The sequence below is a fragment of the Chiloscyllium plagiosum genome, unplaced genomic scaffold, assembly GCF_037043375.1.
Source record: "Chiloscyllium plagiosum isolate Xiang-an unplaced genomic scaffold, Cpla_swu_hap1 HiC_scaffold_4, whole genome shotgun sequence".
Lineage (NCBI taxonomy): Eukaryota > Metazoa > Chordata > Chondrichthyes > Orectolobiformes > Hemiscylliidae > Chiloscyllium > Chiloscyllium plagiosum.
In genome coordinates, this window is record NW_028270142.1 from 151,152,361 (window position 1) to 151,176,790 (window position 24,430).

A 24,430-nucleotide genomic window follows, 5' to 3' on the forward strand; every position below is an offset into this window, starting at 1 on the left:
AGACTGTTCTGTTACTGAGGGAGTGGTCAGTGAGTGAGACTGTGGTGTCGCTGAGAGAATGGTCAGTGAATGAGGCTGTGTAGATATGTCTGATGTTACTCTATGTTCATTTAGAGGCTGTTACGCTCACTCAGTGGTCAGCCTGGACCGGCTGTGTTTCCTGTCTGCCCCGATCGTTCCTGAATATGGTGTCCCTGCATCTACTCCGAGGTCAGCAGGTCGACAGCCAGCACCTCAGTGCACTCCCTGAGACCGCTCGGTATTTACTGAAGGAAGTTCGTTACCGTGTTTGCGTAGCGCTGGGATCAGGTCAGCCTGTCTCTGCAGATCTCTGCAATGGAACCTTGGTGGAGGACCGTGAATGTACAAATCTCACAATATGTGACGGTAAAAACTCTATTTGTCTCAATTCTATACAATTGATTTTTTTAATGCATGTTTCAAATGAACTGATTTTTTTTAATTATAGAAATGGTGAGTCTTCATGCAAAACTTTGCTATTTAACAATGGAGTTCATTCACAATTTTATTGAAACTGAATCTGTGTACACATTGTGCATCAGCTTGATATTGGGGGAACAGGTCCTGTTAGCCTGGGCTGGGGACACTGTAGAGTAATTCAGATATTCACTCATATAATAGATTGAGGTAGGCAAGGGCTGGATTATCCAAACAGCCTTCTCACCAATATATGGTGGGGGAAATTATACAGATTATTTAGATGTGGGGAAGTTGGCTTTGTCTTGATGTTACCGCCCTCTCTGTAATGAACACATTTGTCTGACAGCAGTTGGAGAAATGAAGAAAACTTAGGGAGGAAATATTGGTACGAGTTCTGGAGTGGAAACGTCACTGGGTGAGAAACCCTGAACCTCACACTAACATGCTGGGCAATGAGAGTTCATATCCAACCTGGGCAAATGGTGAAACGTGAGTTTAATAAAAACATTCTGGAGTTAAAAGCTGGTGTAATGGTCATTGCCAATTGTCATTACGACCCTGCAGGTTTACTGATATCCTTCAGGGAAGGAAATTGCCATCCTTACCTGAGCTAGCCTCCACGTGACTCCAGCCCCACAGCAGTGTGGTTGACTTTTAACTGTCTCCAGAGCAATAAGGGCTGGGCAATAATTGTTGGCCCACCCAGCAGTGCACTCATTCTACAAACAAATAAGATTCAAGGTAATCTGGATATCCTTGCACATTAATTGCAAAAGGTTAGTGTGCAGGTACAACAAGTAATCAGGAGAGCTAAAGGAATGTTATCATTTGTAACCAGGCAGATTTGAATACAAGATATATGCAGGGTACTGGTGAGATCACATTTAGACTACTGTGCACAGTGCTGGTCACCGTGACTTCAATGTTCCCAGTCCCTGAATGTGGCCATGGCAAAAAATTTGGAAAATCGGATCAATGTCAAGTGAGGACCTTCTCCACACTGAGACCAAGAAGTCCTGATTTACAAATCAGTATTGGATGTTTTGGAGAGATTCTCACTCGTGAGCAGCAAGAGGCTTTTTGGAATAGATTATTGCACATTAGCATCCTCATTACTAGTAAACTTGCCTCATTCATACACAGTCACCCAGTCCATCACCTGCAAATAAAAATTCAATGTTGAGAATTCCTAACATGAAATTCCTAGCTGTACCGGGTGACTCCTGTCACCAACATCTCAGGGCACATTGCAACATGGCAACTGCTCACACTCCACGCCCAGAAACAGTGGCATCCAATGTAGAAATGCTACACTGTATCATCACTTGGGCACACCTCCCATCTACTGTCTGTGGAATTCTATGCTTCAACACTGCACTTTGGAGCTCATTGACAAATTCTCATTGCAATGTTGCTGCAGGCACAGGGACCCAGCTCATGGGCTGAACAGGCTGCAGCGACAGCACAGGAAGTTTGACCATTCCATTCATTTGTTGTCTTCTTCTTCTTTTCTCTCTTTTTTAAAAAGTTTTTTAGTTTGTATTTTCTTCTCCTTCCTTATTTTCTGGGGAGAGCTCAGTCGTTGAGGTAGCAGTGGTGACAGCATCTCAGCTTCATTGAGTTTGGTGCGTGGCAGTAGTTAGGGGCCCAGAGTGGGATTTGCCAGTTGGAGAGTGAGCCCAATGCAGCAGTGAGGGAGGTCCCCTGATATCTATAGCAGCAGCGAGAGCAGGCAGCCCGAGGTCTCCCAGGGAACGAGCCAAAGCAGAGGAGATCAGGAGTGCAAGCTAAGCTTAAAATAGGCTGTTGAACTTTTAAGTTTATTTCTTTATTTTCTTACTTTGTACCTAAGAGTTTGTTCCTGTGTATCTTTGAACCTAAGTTGGTGCTGGGAATGACAACATTGTACATTTTTCACTGCACACCTGTACTCCTGTATCTAAGTACACGTGACAATAGAATATAATCGAGTTTTGAGAAGATTTGTAGCTCAGGTTGAGGTTTTGGATGTAGGTTTGCTCACTAAGCTGAAAGGTTCATTTCCAGACATTTCATTACCTTACTAGGAATTCTCGTGCATTTCTTTGTTTGGTTTGTCCTGGGATGGATGTATTGTCCCAGTCAAAGTGGGACTTGAAAGACCCTATAAAGACAATGAGCAAAACTAACATCATTTACAAAATACAGTGCAAGGACTGTAACAAACACTACATTGGACAAACAGACAGAAAACTAGCTACCAGGATACATGAACACCAACTAGCCACAAAAAGACATGACCCTCTCTCACTAGTATCCTCACATATGGATGAGGAAGGACACCACTTCGATTGGGACAAGCCAAACAAAGACATGCACGAGAATTCCTAGAAACATGAGTTAGACCCCATCTACCACCCCCGAGAAAAGGAACAGGAAGTGACTTCACCACAGGAAATAACATTACCAAAGGAAATGACATCACCAACCCAAAGAAACCCAAACATATAAATAGAAAGCAGGAAGTTTCAGCATTGCTTTGCATAAAGTCCACTGAAGATGTTACCTAGTAAGGTAATGAAATGTCTGGAAATGAACCTTTCAGCTCAGCCAGCAAACCTACATCCAAAATAGAATACAATTTTAGTTCCAAGCTGCTCGCTCACTGTCTTCACACTGACTCATTTTGTGCCAAATTTGATGCTCACTGCTTCCTTGCCTGGCCTTTTGGCTGTGTGCTTCCTCAGCCGGGCTCGGACACTTGGAATACTGTTTCACAATTTTGCTCAGCGCAAGCACGAAACGAGTCAAGAGGGTGAGCGTGTTACTTCACAGCAGTATACGACATCAATCTCACACCTACAGCTGTGGCAGCAACTGAGTCAGACACACTGTGCATACTTCTCTTCTCCAAATAACCATGTTTCAAGTGTGAAGGGATGGCCCTTGGTCAGCTCTGGGAGGGGCTGCAATTGGTCAGGAAGGCCCCAGTGCAGACAGTCAACAACGGCATCTGCTCACAGTCAGTTGTCCACATGAGGAGGTCAGGATCAGGGGTTCTGTCTGATTTCAGGCCGTGGAGTGAGTCATGGTCAATCTGGCTGCCAATAGTCAGGCAAAATCGACGTTTCGGGCAAAAGCCCTTCATCAGGAATAAAGGCAGAGAGCCTGAAGCGTGGAGAGATAAGCTAGAGGAGAGTGGGGGTGGGGAGAGAGTGGCATAGAGTACAATAGGTCAGTGGGGAAGGAGATGAAGGTGATAGGTCAGGGAGGAGAGGGTGGAGTGGATAGGTGGAAAAGGAGCTGGGCAGGTCGGACAAGTCCGGACAGGTCAGGGGATCGAGTTTCTGGAGGTTAGAAGCTAGGATGAGGTGGGGGAAGGGGAAATGAGGAAACTGTTAAAATCCACATTGATGCCCTGGGGTTGAAGTGTTCCGAGGCGGAAGATGAGGCGTTCTTCCTCCAGGCGTCTGGTGGTGAGGGAGCGGTGGTGGAGGAGGCCCAGCACCTCCATATCCTCGGCAGAGTGGGAGGGGGAGTTGAAATGTTGAGCCACTGGGCGATGTGGTTGATTGGTGCGGGTGTCTCGGAGATGTTCCCTAAAGCGCTCTGCTAGGAGGCGTCCAGTCTCCCCAATGTAGAGGAGACCGCATCGGGAGCAACGGATACAATAGATGATATTAGTGGATGTGCAGGTAAAACTTTGATGGATGTGGAAAGCTCCTTTGGGGCCTTGGATGGAGGTGAGGGAGGAGGTGTGGGCGCAGGTTTTACAGTTCCTGCGGTGGCAGGGGAAAGTGCCAGGATGGGAGGGTGGGTCGTAGGGGGGCGTGGACCTGACCAGGTAGTCACGGAGGGAACGGTCTTTGCGGAAGGCGGAGAGGGGTGGGGAGGGAAATATATCCCTGGTGGTGGGGTCTGTTTGGAGGTGGCCCCACCACCAGGGATATATTTCCCTCCCCACCCCTCTCCGCCTTCCGCAAAGACCGTTCCCTCCGTGACTACCTGGTCAGGTCCACGCCCCCCTACGACCCACCCTCCCATCCTGGCACTTTCCCCTGCCACCGCAGGAACTGTAAAACCTGCGCCCACACCTCCTCCCTCACCTCCATCCAAGGCCCCAAAGGAGCTTTCCACATCCATCAAAGTTTTACCTGCACATCCACTAATATCATCTATTGTATCCGTTGCTCCCGATGCGGTCTCCTCTACATTGGGGAGACTGGACGCCTCCTAGCAGAGCGCTTTAGGGAACATCTCCGAGACACCCGCACCAATCAACCACATCGCCCAGTGGCTCAACATTTCAACTCCCCCTCCCACTCTGCCGAGGATATGGAGGTGCTGGGCCTCCTCCACCACCGCTCCCTCACCACCAGACGCCTGGAGGAAGAACGCCTCATCTTCCGCCTCGGAACACTTCAACCCCAGGGCATCAATGTGGATTTTAACAGTTTCCTCATTTCCCCTTCCCCCACCTCATCCTAGCTTCTAACCTCCAGAAACTCGATCCCCTGACCTGTCCGGACTTGTCCGACCTGCCCAGCTCCTTTTCCACCTATCCACTCCACCCTCTCCTCCCTGACCTATCACCTTCATCTCCTTCCCCACTGACCTATTGTACTCTATGCCACTCTCTCCCCACCCCCACTCTCCTCTAGCTTATCTCTCCACGCTTCAGGCTCTCTGCCTTTATTCCTGATGAAGGGCTTTTGCCCGAAACGTCGATTTTGCCTGTCCTCGGATGCTGCCTGAATTGCTGTGCTCTTCCAGCACCACTGATCCAGAATCTGGTTTCCAGCATCTGCAGTCATTGTTTTTACCTTGCCAATAGTCAGGGCATTCTCAAATTGGATTCTTAAGAGCTGCCATGATATCTATATCCTTGAGAACTCCCACATTCCTGCTTAATTTCATGGATCAGTTGCCTTATAAGGATGGTTACTGAGAGAAACAAAGTCAGAACTTGCTGCAGAAATTCATTAAGTCTAGCAGCATCTGTGGAGAGAAAGCAGAGTTAGCGTTTTGGGTCCACTGACTCTTTTTCAGAAGTGGTTCTTCCTTTTTTTTGGTTACTGGGAGATGAGGGCTAATGTTTGTGACCATGACTGATGAATCTCTTACACATCCCCCAAGTGAGACTGAGATACAATGCAGAGCTGAAAATGTGTGGCTGGAAAAGCGCAGCAGGTCAGGCAGCATCCAAGGAACAGGAGAATCGACGTTTCGGGCATAAGAGATACAATGCAGCCTGTTTCACCCCGGGGCCATGGTGGAGCCAGGCCTCCTGACAAACAGCACAGAACAGTACAGCACAGTGCAGGCCCATTGACCCACAATGTTGTATGGAGTATTTACCTTAATCTAAGATCAACCCCTCAATTTATGGCCATCCATGTGCTTGTCAGCATTGCCTAAGTATCCCTAATGTCCCTGACTTTACTCCCATCACTGGCAGGGCAATCCACACACCCACCACTCTCTGCATAAAGAACTTACCTCTGACATCTCCCCATACCTTCCTCCAATCACCATAAAATGATGACCCCTCATGACAGCTATTTCTGTCCTGGGGAAATGTCTCTGGCAATCGACTCTATGTACGCCTCTCATTACCTCGTACACCTCTATAAAGTCACCTCTCTTCCTTCTCTCCAGTGTGAAAAGCCCAAGCTCACTCAACCTCTTTTCATAAGACAAGCCCTCCAATCCAGGCAGTATCCTAGTAAATCTCATCTGCACCCCATCTAAAGCATCTAATCTTTCCTATAATGAGGCAACCAGAACTGGACACAATATTCCAAGTGTGGTCTAATCTAGGTTTTATGGAGCTGCAACAAATCCTCGTGCCTCTTAAACTCAGTCCCCTGTTAATGAAAGCCAAAACACCATACCTATCAACTTGGGTGGCATGTTTGAGGGATCTATGTATGTGGACCCCAAGATCCTGCTGTTATTCCACACTGCCAAGAATCCTGTTTTTATCCCTGTATTCAGCATTCAAATTCGACCTTCCAAAATGAATCACTTTCAATTTATCCAGGTTGAACTCCATCTGCCACTTCTCAGCCCAGCTGTGCATCCTTGTTGTAGCCTGCAACAGTTTTCGACTATCTACAACACCATCGACCTTTGTGTCATTGGCAAACTGACTAACCCACCCTTCCACTTCTTCATCCAAGTAATTCAGAAAACTCACAAAGAACAGAGGTCCCAGAACAGATCCCTACGGGACACTACTGGTCACCGACCTCCAGGCAGAATACTTTCCATCCAGTACAACTCGTTGTCTTCTTTTAGCCAGCCAATTCTGTAACCAGACAGCCAAATTTCCCTGTATCCCATGCCTCCTAACCTTCTGAATGAGCCTATCATGGGGAACCTTATCAAATGCTTTACTGAAATCCGTATACACCACATCACCTGCTTGACCTTCAACAACTTTTCTCACATCCTCAAAGAACTCAATAAGGCTTGTGAGGCATGACTTGACACTCACAAAGTCATGATGACTACCTTTAATTAAACTATGTTTTTCCAAACAGTCATAAATCCAACTCTCAGAATCCTTTCCAGTACCTTGCTTACCACAGATGTAAGACTGGCTGGTCTGTAATTCCCAGGGATTTCCCTATTCCCTTTCTTGAACAGAGGAACAACATTTACCTCCCTCCAATCATCCGGTGCTACTGCTGTGAAGAGTGAGGTTGCAAAGATCATCACCAGAGGCACAGCAATCTCATTCCTTGCTTCCAGTAGTAATCTTGGATATATCTGGTCCGGCCCTGGGGACTTGGCTATCTTGATGCTACGCAGAATTTCCAGCACATCCACTTCTTTAATATCAAACCTGTTCAAGTCTATGAACCTGGTCCACAGTGCTCTCACTATCAACAAGGTCCCTCTCTCTTGTGAATACTGAAGCAAAAAACTCATTTAGGGCCTCCCCTACCTCTTCATACTCCAGGCACAAGTTCCCTCCACTATCCCTGATCGGCCCTACCCTCTCTCTGATCATTCTCTTATTCCTCACATACATGTAGGACGCCTTTGAGTTTTTCCTAATCCATCCCACCAAGGCTTTCTCGTGCCCCCTCTAGCTCTCCTCAGTCCATTTTTGAGTTCTTTCCTAACAACCCAATGATCCTCTAAAGCTGTGCCAGATCCTTGTTTCCTCAACCTTAAGTAAGCTTCCTTCTTCCTCTTGTCATCCAAGGCTCCTCCACTTTACCATTCCTTGCCTGTCTCAGTGGGACAAAATTATTCAATCCTCACAACAAGTGCTCATTAAACAGCTTCCAGATTTCTGTTGTGCCTTTCCCGTAGAACAATTGTCCCCAATTTATACTCCCCAGCTCCTGTCTAATAGTAGTACAATTTCACCTCCCCCAATTAAATACCTTTCCATTCTGTCTGTTCCTATCCCTCTCCATGGCTATGGTAAAGGTGAGGCAGTTGTGGTCACTGTTACCGAAATGCTCTCCCACTGAGAGATCTGACACCTGGCCTGGCTTGTTGCCTAGCATCCAATCTAATATATCCAATCCCCCCCCCCCACTTATCAACATAAAGAGGTTCTGAAATTCACATCAGTCTGCCAAGGAAGGCAATCCAAGGAAGATGTGCTGTGCTCTGCACAACTTCACCAGGGAGAGAGCAGATGTGGTGGAGGTGAAGAGTTAGGAGGGCAGCACTGTCCTCCAAGGAGGAAGATGAGGACATTGAGCAGTTGGAAGACACAAAGCATAGCAGCAACAAGCCAGACAAGTCTTCATTTCCAGTCAGCTTCAGTAGATATGAACTGGAAGCTGTCATCAATCATTGACTGTAAATTTCAAAGTTTGTGCGAAGATTTGTAGCTCGGGTGCTCGTTGTTGTGGTTCTGTTCGCCGAGCTGGAAGTTTTTGTTGCAAACGTTTCGTCCCCTGGCTAGGCGACATCATCAGTGCTTGGGAGCCTCCTGCGAAGCGCTTCTTTGATGTTTCCTCCGGTGTTTATAGTGGTCTGTCCCTGCCACTTCCGGTTGTCAGTTTCAGCTGTCCGCTGTAGTGGTTGGTATATTGGGTCCAGGTCGATGTGTTTGTTGATGGAGTTTGTGGATGAATGCCATGCCTCTAGGAATTCCCTGGCTGTTCTCTGTCTGGCTTGCCCTATGAAAGTAGCGTTGTCCCAGTCGAATTCATGTTGCTTGTTGTCTGCATGTGTGGCTACTAAGGATAGCTGGTCGTGTCGTTTCGTGGCTAGTTGATGTTCATGTATGCGGATTGTTAGCTGTCTTCCTGTTTGTCCTATATAGTGTTTAGTGCAGTCCTTGCATGGTATTTTGTACACTACATTCGTCTTGCTCATGTTGGGTATCGGGTCCTTCGTTCTGGTGAGTTGTTGTCTGAGCGTGGCTGTTGGTTTGTGTGCCGTTATGAGTCCTAGGGGTCTCAGTAGTCTGGCAGTCAGTTCCGATATGCTCCTGATGTATGGTAGTGTGGCTAGTCCTTTTGGTTGTGGTATGTCTTCGTTCCGTGGTCTTTCTCTTAGGCATCTGCTGATGAAGTTGCGCGGGTATCCATTTTTGGCGAATACCTTGTATAGGTGTTCCTCTTCTTCTTTTTGCAGTTCTGGTGTACTGCAGTGTGTTGTGGCACTTTTGAATAGTGTCCTGATGCAGCTTCGTTTGTGTGTGTTGGGGTGGTTACTTTCATAGTTTAGGACTTGGTCTGTGTGTGTGGCTTTCCTGTATACTCTTGTAGTGAATTCAGCATCTGTTTGTTCATTGTTTATTTCTGCTGTTGCTGAATGAATGTAAATGTTTAAAACTGTTTGGTGTGAATGCCCCCACCCCCCGGCCCATCTCGCTGAGCAATGGGAAGATTCTGAGCTACATTGGAGGAAGAGCAGCAGTAACATAGACAGATGGATGTGGGTAAGCTGTGTGTCCTAGTGCTTAAACAGTGACAGGTGTGAGACTGTGCAATGAAGTCTCGGCCATACCACCTCTGTTACCTGAGGAGAGTTGGTATGGAGTGCCTTGGCATTGCCACAGTTTCCTGGGTGCACAGCTGGGGATCAAAGATGGCACTGCCACCTGGGGTCCTGGGACATGACAACAATGGTGAGTGCTTTGACATTTTTGGACACACCTGACAGGGGTGCTGGAGGGATGTGGTACCTGGATAATCAGAGGTAAATTCTCCAGGATATTCAACAGAAATGACATTTGGCCGATTTCTGGTCAGTTTTACCTACTTGATTGAGGAAGGGTGGAAATGTACTGCAAATAGTTCAGAAATGGCTAGTTTTTAAATCATTTATCGGATGTGGATGTCACTGACTGGGCCAGAATTTATTGCCCATCCCTAATTGCCCTGGAATGGAGTATCATACTAAGGTCATTTCAGAGGTGGGATAAGAGTCACATGTAGGCCAGACCAAGTAAGGATGGCAGATTTTCTTCATTAAGGCACATTAGTGAACCAACTGGATTTTTATAACTATCTGCAATGGTTATATGGTCACCATTAAAACTGACTTTTAATTCCAGAATGTTTTTATTGAATTCAAATTTCACTACCTTGCACAATGCGATATGAACCAATGAATCCCAGAACATTGAGCTGGCTTTTCTATTACTAGCTCAGTGAAACTTACATTACATTGACCAGGCTAACCCCTGGAATGACCGAGTTTAGGAGAACAACACTAGATTGAAACATATAAAACCTGAAGAGTCTTGACAGGACAGCATGTTTCCTATGTGGGAGAATCTAATACTAGGGGTCACTATTAGAAAATCAGGGGGGGCTCATTTAAAACACATATGAGGTGATTTGTTTTCCTCTCAAAGAATTGAGTGTCTTTGGAGCTCTCTTTCTGAAAGGTGCAGGAAGCAGAATTTTTGAATATTTCTACAGTAGAGATAGATGGATTTTTATTAAGCAAGGAGGAGGACGGTTATCAGGATTTGTGGATTTGTGGTTACAATCAGATCAACCAAGATCCTATTGTCTGGCAGAGCAGGCGTGAGGGGCTGAATGGCCTACTCCTTCTCCTGGTTCCTATTTGCATGTTCCATGAGCTTTTCTATCATTTCTCTCTGAGTTAAAAATATTTTTGTGATTGATGTCTTCACTCCAACATCCTATTGAAAACAGTCTGGTAATTTGTATTATGTGGATGTGCCGGTGTTGGACTGGGGTGGACAATGTTAAAATTTACACAACACTAGGTTATAGTCCAATCGGTCCATTTGGAAATACAAGCTTTTGGAATGCTGCTCCTTCATAAGGTAACTCATGGGGCAGGATCATAGGACACAAATTTATGCCAAAAGATCGAAGTTTTGCACAACTGATGCGATATATTGAACAAACCTAGATCACTTTAATCACTTAGAATGGTACGCAGGTTTCAATTCATTAATATGTAAATCCCAGAACTTCCTTCAAGTCACATACCCAAGATAACTTAAGGTTTTATCAAAAAGAGTGACATCTCAGCTCAGCCAATGCATTAAAGGTGTAAGGTTAGAATCTGTGAATTTGCATTTGCAAATCTGTATTTGTAGATACATTCTATTTTGTTCAAAAGGCACACAATCTGTAGGCAGTCAGTCCATGTGACATTTGATAAATTCCTACTTTGGAAATAGAACCAGTCTGACTCAAAGTTGGAATGGAGACAGACTCTAACTTCACACCTTGATCTATTGCCTGGGTTAAGATGTCACTTCTTTTTTATATAAAACCTTATTTCAGTAATTTGACTTGAAAGAAGTTCTGGGATTTACATATTAATCAATCGGAACCTGCATCCCCATTCTAAGTGATTAAAGACTTAGCAGCAATCTACGTTTGTTCAATACTTCACATCGGTTGTATGACACTTTGATCTTTTGCTATAAATTCTGTGTCCTGTGATCCTGACGAAGGAACAGCACTCCGAAAGCTTGTACATCTAAATAAACCCATTGGACTATAACCTGGTGTTGTGTGATTTTGAACTTGGTAACTTCGAGTCACTAAGGTTCCTTGATGCCCAGGATTCAGAAGGCAGGTCCTGGACTTTTTCATGTGAAGTTCCACAAATTATTTTAGCACTTTTTCCCAGTCCCTCTGCCTTTCCATGTCCCTTTGAGACCTGTCTCTCTTACAATGATACCTCTCTGTCAATGACTCAAAGCAATACATGGGTACTGTCTGTTTTACAGGTGACTGTTCTTGGGGTTCCTGGGGTGCGTGGAGTCCCTGCCGGGAGCCCTGTAGTGGAGGCTTTCGCATCAGAGAACGTACCCTCACCCACCCCCAGGATACTGCCAACTGTCAAGGCCCCAAATTCCAGTCAGAAAGTTGTAACACTGCCATGTGTCCAGGTAAGTGATTGCAGATTACACATGAAACTAACTTCCATTATGATAATGACACCATGGTTACTGACAATCTTGTAACAATTTTTTATCTTCAATATAAAACTGCATGTCCAACTATGTCTGTTGTGTAAGGAGGCTTAGGATCTGCACAAGTTATCACATGGAGGAGGCTGAACCCTCATACTCCTGGGAATTCAGGAACAATACAAAGGGAAAAAGGAGGGATTTCATCATTTGAACTAAGGTTCATGAAACAGTTCGGAGCAGAACTGATTTACCAGATGGATCAGGAACTGTTGCTCTACCAGGGTCAGGGTCAAGGATGTCACTAGCAGATGCAGAACAGCCTGAGTGGTAACTTGGAGTGGGAAATCAGACCGAGGGGGTGAGACGCAGTAAGTGGTGGTACGGTGGCACAGTGGTTAGCACTGCTGCCTTACAGTGCCAGAGACCCAGGTTCAAATCCCACCTCAGGCGACTGTCTGTGTGGAGTTTGCACATTCTCCCCGTGTCTGTGTGGGTTTCCTCCCACAATCCAAAAATGTGCAGGTTCGGTGAATTGGCCATGCTAAATTGTCCGTAGTGTGAGGTGAAGGGGTAAATGTAGGTGAATGAATCTGGGTGGGTTGCTCTTCGGCGGGTCAGTGTGGACTTGTTGGGCTGAAGGGCCTATTTCCACACTGTAAATAATCTAATCTAATCATCAGATAAGACCCTGATGGAGGGCGTGGGATGTTTATGAGGGGGAGGAGGAGGATTCTGAGAGGTTGGGGGTAAGATCCTGAGGGGGAGTGGTGGGTAGAATAAACAAGTGGGACATCAGGGTCTTTTCTATCCAGATGATGTCTGATGTCATCCGGAGTGAGGATAGAAACAGGAGGATAGAGCAGAAAAAGCACTTCTGACTGAACAAATGATGCACGAGAAAGGAAATTTAAATTTTGTTTCTTATTCATTTGACTTGGACATTTCTAGCTGGCCAACACTGATAAGACCATAAGGCATAGGAGCAGAAATTAGGCCTTTTGGCCCATCGAGTCTGCTCTGTCTTTCAATCATTGCTGATAGGTTTTTCAATCCCATTTGCCCACTTTCTCCCCGTAACCTTTGATCCCCTTGGCAATCAAGAAAGTATCTTTCTCTGCGTGGTTTTCCTTCGGGTGCTCCGGTTTCCTCCCACAATCCAAAGATGTGCAGATCAGGTGAATTGGATATGCTAAATTATCCATAGTGTTAGGTGCATTAGTCAGTCGGAAATGGGTCTGGGTGAGTTACTCTTCAGAGGATCAGTGTGGACTTGTTGGGCCGAAGGGCCTGTTTCCTCACTGTAGGTAATCTAATCTAATCACTGTTCCGTTGTGATCTTCTATCATTGAGGATGGGCATATTGTTGAACCCCCTCCTCCAATGAGTTCTTTAATTGTCCACCACCATTCACAACTGGATGCAGCAGGACTGCAGAGCTTGGGTGTGATCTATAGATTGTGGGATCACTTAGCTCTCTAACTTGCTGCATCTGTTGTTTTGGTGGCTTCACCAGGTTGACACCTCATCTTCAGGTACGTCTGGTTCTGCTACTGGCATTCCCTCCTGCATTCTTCATTGAACCAGGTTTGATTCCCTGGCTTGATGGTAATAGTTGAGTGGGGGATATGCCAGGCCACAAGTTTACAGATTGTGCTGAAATACAATTCTGCTGTTTTGATAGCCAGCAGCACCTTATGGATGCCCAGTCTTGAGTTGCTAGATCTTTTTGATGTCTGTCCCATTTAGCACAGTGATGGTGCCACACAACCCAATGGAGGATAGTCTCTGTTTGATTTTTCTCCCAGTTAGCAGTCCCAAGTCAATATATCCCCTTCAATATAACCACTCGCTGCCTCCCTCCCACTGCCTCCTGTTATGAAGGTGTCAATGTGTACTGTACCTTTAAGAGAGACTGGAAGCTGGCACAGGCTTGGGCGCAGAGTATGCTGAGAGAACTTAAAATGGAACATTTGACTGTGAAATCAATAGTGCAGATGAGTTGCATGGAACAAAAACAAATTCAAATTCAGCCAATCAGTTTAAATTATGCTCCAAGACACTCAAACTCCAGTTGAATTTGAAATATAATGTTTTGATGACAACAAACCAATGAAATAATCCTTCTTGCCAAGCCTTTTTCATGCCCCCTCCTGGCTTTCCTCAGTCCATTTCTGAGCTCCTTTGTAGTAAGCTTGTAATCCTCTAAAACTGTTCTAGATCCTTGCTTCCTCCACCTTAAGTAAGCTGCCTTCTTCCTTTTGACGAGAAGTTCCTCTGTTCTCGTCATCCAAAGTTCCTTAATCTTACCCCTTATTACCTGTCTCAGAGGAACAAATTTGTGCATCATTCGCAACAACTGCTCTTAAATAGTCTCCACATGTCTGCTGTGCCCTTTCTGTGGAACAATTGCTCCCTTTGTATCAACCTACTAGCTGACAGTTTTTGGAGTAAATATGTTCTGGGTTTCAAGACAGGGATTCCTGATTCAAAGTGAGCAATAAAAACAAAGTATTGTGGATGCTGGAGATCTGAAATAAAAGCAGTAACTGCTGGAGCAACTCAGCATGTCTAGCATTCTCTGTGGAGAGAGAAACAGATTTAATGTTTCTAGTCCAGTATGATTGTATTTCTGGACTGTGGCTGATTCTTCTACAAGGTGGTTCAGCTCTAGCTGCCTGATGAGACAACTGTTAAAAGACCTATGAAACCTTCAGTGTATTCACAAACCATTGTCCATTTTCAGGAGAGGTCTGTGAAGACAGAGGGAAAGAGTTTGTGTCGTGTGCAAATCACTGTCCAAGGACCTGTACCGACTTGTGGGATCACGTGGAGTGTCTCCAGGGAGGATGCAAGCCTGGTATGTGGATACCCCAGCCTGGAAACCAGATTGATGCAGAATGTTGTTATTTGTTTTGGTTTTAACAAAGTTGTGTTTCACTGAAACAGATACACACAATGCCGCAGAGTTTGCTTTAACAATAAAATAGAAATTTATTACAAAAGAACCAAGGATAGAATAGAATAATCTAGAATATCATTTTATAGCACAAATTCAAAGATTCTTAAACACGCAACAAAAGCAAAGTCCTGCTACTTCCAAAAAAATCCTTTATAAATTGAAATCAAACAAATTAACTTTTGCATTATAGCCAACACACCTTTTGTACTGTATTCAAAACACCACTCAAATACCCACAACACAATCCCCACATCCATCATTTCAGGAGATTTAAGTCTTTTGTGACTCCAGCTATTAGACTGGAACTGTACTTAGCATCTTGCTGAAGCTATCACATCTTAGTCTCAATATACTCAGCTTTAAGTAACCTCTTCAGAGGTTTGACATAACATTTTAGTCAGGGATGAACACTGACTCCTCTCTCGTAGGTAACCTAGCTCCTACCTTTCCCAGGAGAACATAAGACTTAGGAGCAGGAGTAGGCCGTCCGGCCCTTCGAGCCTGCTCCTCCATTCAATAAGATCACAGCTGATCTTTCCGTGGCCTCAGTTCCACCTACCCACGCTCTCACCATAACCTTTAATTCCTTTATTTTTCAAAAAAAAAATTGACCTTAGCTTTAAAAGTGTTTACTGAATTAGCATCAACTACTTCCCTGGACAAGAAATTCCATGGATTCACAACTCTCTAGGTGAAGAAGTTCCTTCTCAATTCAGTCCTAAACCTGCTCCCTCTAATCTTGAGGCTATGCCCTCTTGCCCTAGCTTCACATGCCAGTGGAAACATCCTCTCTACCTCTATATTATCTATTCCCTTCGTAATTTTATATGTTTCTATAAGATCCCCCCTCATTCTTCTGAATTCCAATGAATATAATCCCAATTTACTCAGTGTGTCCTCATAAACCAATCCCCTCAACTCCGGAATCAACCCAGTGAACCTCCCCTGCACCCCCTCGAGTGCCAGTACATCCTTTCTCAAGTAAGGAGACAAAAACTGCACACAATACTCCAGGTGTGGCCTCACTAGCACCTTGTACAGCTGCAACATTACCTCTCTGCTTTTATACTCAATCCCTTTAGCAACGAAGGACAAAATTCCATTTGCCTTCCTAATTACTTGTACCTGAAGATCAACTTTCTGTGATTCATGCACAAGGACACCCAGGTCCCTCTGCAAATCAGTATGCTGCAACTTTTTACCATTCAAGTAATACTCTATTTTGCTGTTACTCCTTCCAAAATATATGACTTCACATTTACTAACAATGTAATCCATCTGCCAGACCTTTGCCCACTCACTCAACATATCTATGTTCCTCTGCAAAGTTTCACAGTCCTCTGCACACTATGCCTTGCCACTAATCTTAGTGTCATCTGCAAATTTTGACTATACACTAGTGGTTCCCAACTCCAAATCATCTATGTAAATTGTGAATAATTGTGGTCCCAACACCGATCCCTGAGGCACACCACTAGTTACTGATTACCACCCAGAATAGCACTCACTTATCTGCACTCTTTGCTTCCTGTTAGTCAACCAATCCTCTATCCATGCTAATACTCTACCCCAAGCATCATGCATCCTTATCTTATGCAGCAGCCTCTTGTGCAGCAACTTGTCAAAGGCCTTTTGGAAATCTAGGTACACCACATCCACTGGGTCCCTGTTTTCTGCCTTGCTCGAAATGTCCCAAAAACATTGAAAGTGAGGACTGCAGATGCTGGAGATCAGAGCTGAAAAATGTGTTGCTGGAAAAACGCAGCCGGTCAGGCAGCATCCGAGGAGCAGGAGAATCGACGTTTCGGGTATAAGCCCTTCTTCAGGAATGCCCGAAATGTCGATTCTCCTGCTCCTTGGATGCTGCCTGACCTGCTGCGTTTTTCCAAAAACGTTGTCAAGCATGACCTGCCCTTCATGAACCCATGGTGCATCTGTACATGGGACAATTTCTTTCGAGATGCCCGACTATTTCTTCCTTGATAATAGACTCAAGCATCTTCCCCACTACAGAGGTTAAGCTCACGGGTCTATAATTCCTCACCTTTTGTCCATCTCCCTTTTTAAACAGTAGTGTCACATTTGTTATACAAACCTCCTGTTTCCAAACACTCCACAAGATTGCTCCAAATGCAAAGTAAAAAACTGAAACCCAAAAGTTTTTTCTATCTCAGCGATAGGCATTTCCCTTCAGCTTTAAAAAATAGTGTATTCTAATAATTTCAAACAAGCCTTAACATAAAACATAGAAAAGTACAGCACAGAACAGGCCCTTCAGCCCATGATGTTGTGCCGAAGATTATTCCTAATCTAAAATAAAATAACCTAACCTACGCATCCCTCAATTCACTGCTATCCATGTGCATGTCCAGCAGTCATAGAGATGTACAGCACGGAACACAGACCCTTCAGTCCAACTCGTCCATGCTGACCAGATATCACAACCCCAATCTAATCCCACCTGCCAGCACCCGGACAACATCCCTCCAAATCCTTCCTATTCATATACCCATCCAAATGCCTTAAATGTCCCTAATGACTCTGCTTACACTACCACCGCTGACAACGCATTCCATGCATTCACAACTCCCTGCATAAAGAACCTTCTTCTAACATCTCCTCTATACCTTCCTCCTAATATCTTAAAACTAGGACCCCTCATGTCAGTCAATCCTGCCCTGGGGAAACGTCTCTGGCTATTTACTCTATCCAAGCCTCTTGTGTACCTCGATCAGGTCACATCTCTTCCTCCTTCTCTCCAGAGAGAAAGATCTGAGCTTAGTCAACCTCTCTTTGTAAGACAAGCCGTCCAGTCCAGGCAGCATCCTGGTAAAGCTCCTTAGCACCCTCTCCAAAGCCTCTATATCTTTCCTATAGTAGGGCAACCAGAACTGGACACAATATTCTAAGTGTGGTCTCACTAGGGACTTGTAGAGTAGCAGCAAAACCTCACGGCTCTTAAACTTGATCTCCCTGTTAATGAAAGCCAAACCACCGTATGCTTTCTTAACAACCCTATCCACTTGGGTGGCAACTTTGAGGGATCTATGTACTTGCACACCCAGATCCCTCTGTTCCTCCACACTGCCAAGAACCCTGTCTTTAATCCTATATTCACCATGCGAGTTCGACCTTCCAAAATGCATCACTTCACATTTATCCAGGTTGAACTCTATCTGCCATTTCTCAGGCCAGCTCTGCATCCTGTCTATGTCGCGCTACAACCTGCAATAGCCCTCGATTCTATCTACGGCACCTCCAACCTTTGTGTCATCTGTAAATTTACTATCCACCCCCTCAATCTCCTCATCCAAGTCATTTATAAAAACTACAAAGAGCAGAGGCCCAAGAACAGAGCCCTTTGGGACCCCACTCAACACTGACCTCCAGCCAGAATACTTTCCATCTACAACCACACTCTGCCTTCTGTCAGCCAGCCAATTCTGAATCCAGATAGCCAAATCTCCCTGTATCCCATACTTCCTGACTTTATGAATGAGCTTACCATGGGGAACCTTATCAAATGCCTTGCTGAAGTCCATATACACCACATCCACTGCTCGACCTTTGTCGACCTGTCTTGTCACCTCCTCAAAGAACTTAATAAGATTTGTGACGCACGACCTGCCCCTCACAAAGCCATGCTGACTGCCTTTAATCACTCTATGATTTTCCAAATAGTCATAAATCCTATCCCTCAGAGTTCTTTCCAAAACCTTGCTGGCCATAGACGTAAGACTGACTGGTCTGTAATTGCCAGGGATTTCCCTTTTCTCCTTCTTGAAAAGAGGAACAACATTTGCCTCCTCCCAATAATCTGGTACGACTCCCATGGAGGGTGAGGAAGCAAAAACTTCGCCAGCAGCTTAGCAACCTCCTTTCTCGCTTCCCGGAGCAGCCTAGGATAAATCTGGTCTGGCCCTGGAGATTTATCAATCTTAATGTTTTCCAAAATTTCCAGCACATCAACTTCATCAATCTTGATCTGTTCAAGCCTGTTTCCCAGCTCCTCAAAGATCTCATTCACGACAAGGTCCCTTTGCTTAGTGAAAACCAAAGCAAAAAACTCAATTCGGGCTTCCACGATCTGCTCAGACTCGACTCCACGCACAAGTTCCCTCCGCTATCCCTGACCGGCCCTACCTTCTCCCTGATCATTCTCTTATTCCTCACGTATGAGTAAAATGCTTTTGGGTTCTCCCTAATCCTTCCTGCCAAGCCTTTCTCGTACCCCCTCCTGGCTCTCCTCAGTCCATTTCTGAGCTCCTTTCTAGCAAGCCTGTAATCCTCTAAAGCTGTGCTAGATCTTTGCTTCCTCCATCTTGCGTAAGCTGCCTTCTTCCTTTTGACGAGAAGCTCCTCTGTTCTCGTCATCCAAAGTTCCTTAATCTTACACCTTCTTGCCTGTCTCAGAGGAACAAATTTATGCATCACTCACAACAACTGCACCTTAAATAATCTCCACATGTCTGCTGTGCCCTTTCTGTGGAACAGTTGCTCCCAATCTGTACTTCCCAACTCCTGTTTGATAGTGTCATAATTTCCTTTTCCCCAGTTAAACATCTTCCCTCGGTAACTGCTCCTTACCCTCTCCAAGGCTATGGTAAATGTGAGGCAGTTGCGGTCACTTTCACCAAAGTGTTCTCTCACTGCGAGATCTGACACTTGTCCTGTCTCGTTGCCAAGCACCTAATCCAAAATGGCCCCTCCCCTCGTTGGTCTGTCTACATACTGAGTAAGGAAACCCTCCTGAACACACCTGACAAAAACTGCTCCATCCAAACCATCTGCTCTAAGGAGGTTCCAGTCAATATTGGGAAAATTGAAGTCACCCATAACAACAACCCTGCTACATCTGCATTTTTCAAAAATCTGCCAACCTATGAGTTCTTCAATCTCCCTACTGCTATTAGGGGGTCTGTAGAAAACCCCCAATGAGGTGGCTGTTCCCTTGCTGTTCCTAACTTCCACCCATACTGACTCAGTAGACAAACCTTCCTCAACAACCTTCCTTTCTGTAGCTGTGATGCACTCTCCGATTAGCAATGCTATACCCCCTCCTCTTTTTCCACCCTCCCTGTTCTTTCAAACATTCTAAACCCTGGAACATTCAGCATCCATTCCTGCCCCTGGGAAACTCACATCTCTGTTATGGCCACAACATCGTAGCCCCAAGTACTGATCCATGCTCTAAGTTTGTCACTATTATTTTGGATACTCTGTGCATTAAAGCAGACACACTTTAACCGGTCCCTTTGTTTCAACACTTGAAAAACCTTTCTGATAAATTCACTATATCCTGTCACTGCCCCATCTGCAACAACCCCCCTCCCTTCTAAGATATGCAGGTCTGGTTCCCACCCCCTGCCAAACTAGTTTAAACCCTCCCGAACCACACGAGCAAATCTCTGACCCAGGACATTTGTGCCCCTTCAGTTCAGGTGCAACCCGTCCTCCATGTACAGGTCCCACCTTCCCCAGAAAGTATCCCAATGGTATAGGTATCTGAAGCCCTCCCTCCTGCACCAGCCTCGCAGCCACGTGTTAAGCTGCATTCGCTGACTGTTCCTCACCTCACTATCTCGCATGAGTAGCAAACCTGAGATCACTACTCTACTCGTCCTGCTCTTCAGCTTCCAACCTAACTCTCTGTGGTCACTTTTCAGATCCTCAATCCCTTTCCTGGCTATATCATTGGTGCCAATATGTTCCACGGTTTCTGGCTGCTCACCCTCTCCCTATAAACCCGATCAGCGACATCCCAGACCCTAGCACCAGGGAGGCAATATACCTTCCGGAAGTCCCATTCCTGACCACAAAATCTCCTGTCAATCCGTCTAACTATTGAATCTCCTACCACTAGCGCTTTTCTATTTGCACCCCCCTTCACTTCTGAGCCTTAGTGCCAGAGACCTGACAATTATGGCTTTCCCCTGGTAGGCTGTCTCCACCAGCAGTATCCAAAACGGTACACTTATTGCTGAGGGGAACGGCCACAGGGGATCCCTGCTCTGACCGTCGGTTCCCTTTCCTCCCCCTGACTATAACCCAGCTGTCCTTATCCTGTGTCTGAAGAGTGACCACCTCCCTGTACATCCTCTCAATTCCTCACTCAGTCTCCCGGATAATCCGTAGTTCATCCAACTCCAGCTCTCGTTCCCTAACTCGGTTTTCAAGGAGCTGGAGTTGGATACACTTCCCGCTGATGTAGTTGACAGAGACATGTGTCATGTCTCTCACCTGCCACATTCTGCAGGAGAAACATGCAACTGCCCTAACAGCCATATCCCGCTACTCTGAAAGCCCACACAGGACTAAACAAGGAAGAGAAGAAATAAAATAAGAAAACCTGAAAACTTACCGAATTTACAGACTCTTAGTAAGGTTAGAGGAAGTGGGTGGGATGGAAGCCCTATGGTGTAGGATCTCGGGTTTAGATCTCACCCACTTAAAAACTTCCCGGCAGCCCTCGCTTCTCTCTGCTCTGTTAAAAATGGAGGCCTGACTCTCGAGCTAAGTCCCCATTAAGGCCCCATCATTTGCCTGACTGGGTCACAAGATAATCTAAAATAAACAAAAATTGTATTGTTGGTTGAAAAACCCTGTTCTCTCCAAAGACTGGCCTCAAAAACTGTTTTAAAATCAAAATCCCCATAGCTACAGAAAAACCTTATAAGTTAATTATTAAGTTCAGATTCATAGAAAACCCACAACTCAAACAGCAAAAACCTACACTCACAAGAAACAATATACAATACAACCTCAATGAAGATATTTGATGGGATTTTCCCTCCTCCCTTGGCTAAGCTCCCATCTGTCAGACTGAATTTTGATGTTTCCCTACAGGTTGTCGGTGTCCCAGAGGTCATTTGCTTCAGGATTCACAGTGTGTACCTGTGTCAGAGTGTCGATGTGGATCACCCAGCTCAAAACACACTATGGAATATCAACCAGGAGACAGTATCTCAACCCCCTGTGGCAACTGGTAGGGCTGCCTTCAGTGTATAGCTTCATATCTTAAATATGAGAACTTAAGAAAGCAAATGAGGCATAGGCCATTCAGCCCCCATCTAGCCTATTCTACCAATCATGACTGATCCTTTACCTCAACCACACCTTCCCATCGACTCCATATATTCTCAATGCCTAAAAAAACTGTCAAACGTTATCTTAAATAGGCAGCAGCTGAGAACCTACAATCTTCTGGGGGCATGAAATCCAAAGTTCCAAATAATTCAGTGGGAGAGTAGCTGAGATGGAGCAGCTCGATAGAGTGGTCAAGAAGGCATACAGCATGCTTTCCTTCACTGGACGGGGTATTGAATACAAGAGGTTGGGAGGCCATGTTACAGTTGTATAGGACTTTGGTTCGGTCACATTTAGAATACTGTGTGCAGTTCTGGTCACCACATTACCAAAAGGATGTGGATGCTTTGGAGAGTGTGCAGAGGAGGTTCACCAGGATGTTGCCTGGTGTGGAGGGCACTAGCTATGAAGGGAGGTTGAATAGACTAGAATTATTTCCATCAGAAAGACAGAGGTTGAGGGGGTCCTGATTGAGGCCTACAAAACCATGAGAGGTACAGACAGGGTGGATAGCAAGAAGCTTTTTTCCCCAGAGTGGGGCACTCAATTACTCGGGGTCATGAGTTCAAGATGAGAGGGGAAAAGTTTAAGGAAGATATGCATGGAAAGTGCTCTATGCAGAGGGTGGTGAGTGCCTGGAATGCATTAAGGTGGTAAAAACAATGACTGCAGATGCTGGAAACCAGATTCTGGATGAGTGGTGCTGGAAGAGCACAGCAATTCAGGCAGCATCCAAGGAGCTTCGAAATCAGGAATAAATGAAGGGCTTTTGCCCGAAACATCGATTTCGAAGCTCCTTGGATGCTGCCTGAACTGCTGTGCTCTTCCAGCACCACTAATCCAGAGCCTGGAATGCATTACCAGAGGAGGTGATAGAGGTGGGCACGATAGCATTATTTAAGATGTATCTGGACAGACGCCTGAATGGGCAGGAAGCAGAGGGATACAGATCCTTAGAAAATAGGTGACAGGTTTAGGTAGAGGATCTGGATCAGCACAGGCTTGGAGGGCCGAAGGGCCTGTTCCTGTGCTGGAATTTTCTTTGTTCGTTGTGTTTTTTGTTCTTGACTTGAAACGTGAGTGAGTGAATTTGAAAGGTGCAGGAAAGATGGCCAGATAACAAAGAAATATGTTTTGTGGGTGAGATGCAGTAAAACCCAAGGAGATTTTAAACATAGAAATATGTTTGACAAAGCAGGATATATTTCAATACAAGGAGCCTGACGCATAAGACAGATGAGCTGAGGTCACAGACTGTAAGATCATAAGCTACAGAAGCAAAATTAGGCCATTTGGCCCATCAAATCTGTTCCACCGTTTGATTATGGATGATACGTTTCTCAACCCCATTCTGCTGCCTTATTCCCATGACCCTTGATCTTCTTACCAATCACTGACTCATGGGAGTATATCATACCCAAAATGTAAACTCTGTATCTCTCTCCACAGATGCTGCCAGACCTGCTGAGTTTCTCCTGTGAATTCAGTTTTAATTTCAGATCTCCAGCATCTGCAGCTCTTTGTTTTATATTTGACAAGACAGTGAAAATATACTCTCCTAAAGATGAAGAGTGGGATGGTGTCCACTGGAGGTCAAGGGACATGAAGATTAGGGTTAGGAAAGAAAAGAGTAACTGAAGGCTCAATACAGCAGAGTCCCTACAGAAGTGTAAATAGTGGATGGAGGGATGACCTAAAAAAGAAATTAGGAAGGCAAAGGGAGTGCATAAGAAAAGTTTTGTGGGTGAGATGCAGTAAAACCCAAGGAGATTTTAAACATAGAAACAGCCAGAGAATAGCTCGGAAAAGACTAGGCTCCAGAAGACACCACAGAGGAATCTGTGCGTAAATCTGAAGACATGGCCATAGTCCTCAATAATACTTCGCATTAGTCTTCACAGTAGATGCAAGTATAGGCATGACAGTGGAGGACTGTGAAATATTGGAAGAAATTAATATAAAGAGAGGAGAAGTACTAGAGGGTTCAGCAAACTGGTAAAATGTGGATAAATCTACAGGCCCAGATGAGATATATCCCAAACTGTTGAAGGAAGCTTGGGAGGAAATATTAGGGGCCCTGGCATTAATTTTCAGTCCTTCTCTGGCCCAAGGACTGAGGACTGGAAGACCTTTTGGGTTATCATAGTAGGGGATTTTAACTTTCCTAACATTGATTAGGACTGCCAGAGTGTTAAAGGATTAGATGAGGTGGAATTTGTTAAGTGCATTCAGAAGTGTTTCCTCAAGCAGTATATAGAACATAGAACATAGAACAGTACAGCACAGAACAGGCCCTTCAGCCCTCGATGTTGTGCCGACCACTGATCCTCACATATGCACCCTCAAATTTCTGTGACCGTATGCATGTCCAGGAGTCTCTTAAATGCCCCCAATGACCCTGCCTCCACAACTGCTGCTGGCAATGCATTCCATGCTCTCACAACTCTCTGTGTAAAGAACCCGCCTCTGACATCCCCTCTATACTTTCCTCCAACCAGCTTAAAACTATGACCCCTCGTGTTAGTCATTTCTGCCCTGGGAAATAGTCTCTGGCTATTGACTCTATCTATGCCTCTCAT

At 45.2% G+C, this 24,430-nt stretch overlaps 1 protein-coding gene across 1 annotated transcript in view; it reads left to right on the forward strand.

Annotated features, from left to right (window-relative positions):
• The first annotated feature begins 310 nt into the window (after positions 1–310).
• LOC122548771 (SCO-spondin-like) overlaps positions 311–24,430 on the forward strand; it is a 130,753-nt gene continuing 106,633 nt past the window's right edge. Inside the window, exons 1-4 of the mRNA XM_087986793.1 lie at positions 311–387; positions 11,621–11,782; positions 14,550–14,663; positions 21,612–21,750. Of these exons, the coding sequence (XP_087842919.1) occupies positions 11,773–11,782; positions 14,550–14,663; positions 21,612–21,750 (263 nt within the window). The 5' untranslated portion in view covers positions 311–387; positions 11,621–11,772. The remainder of the gene's footprint in view (positions 388–11,620; positions 11,783–14,549; positions 14,664–21,611; positions 21,751–24,430) is intronic.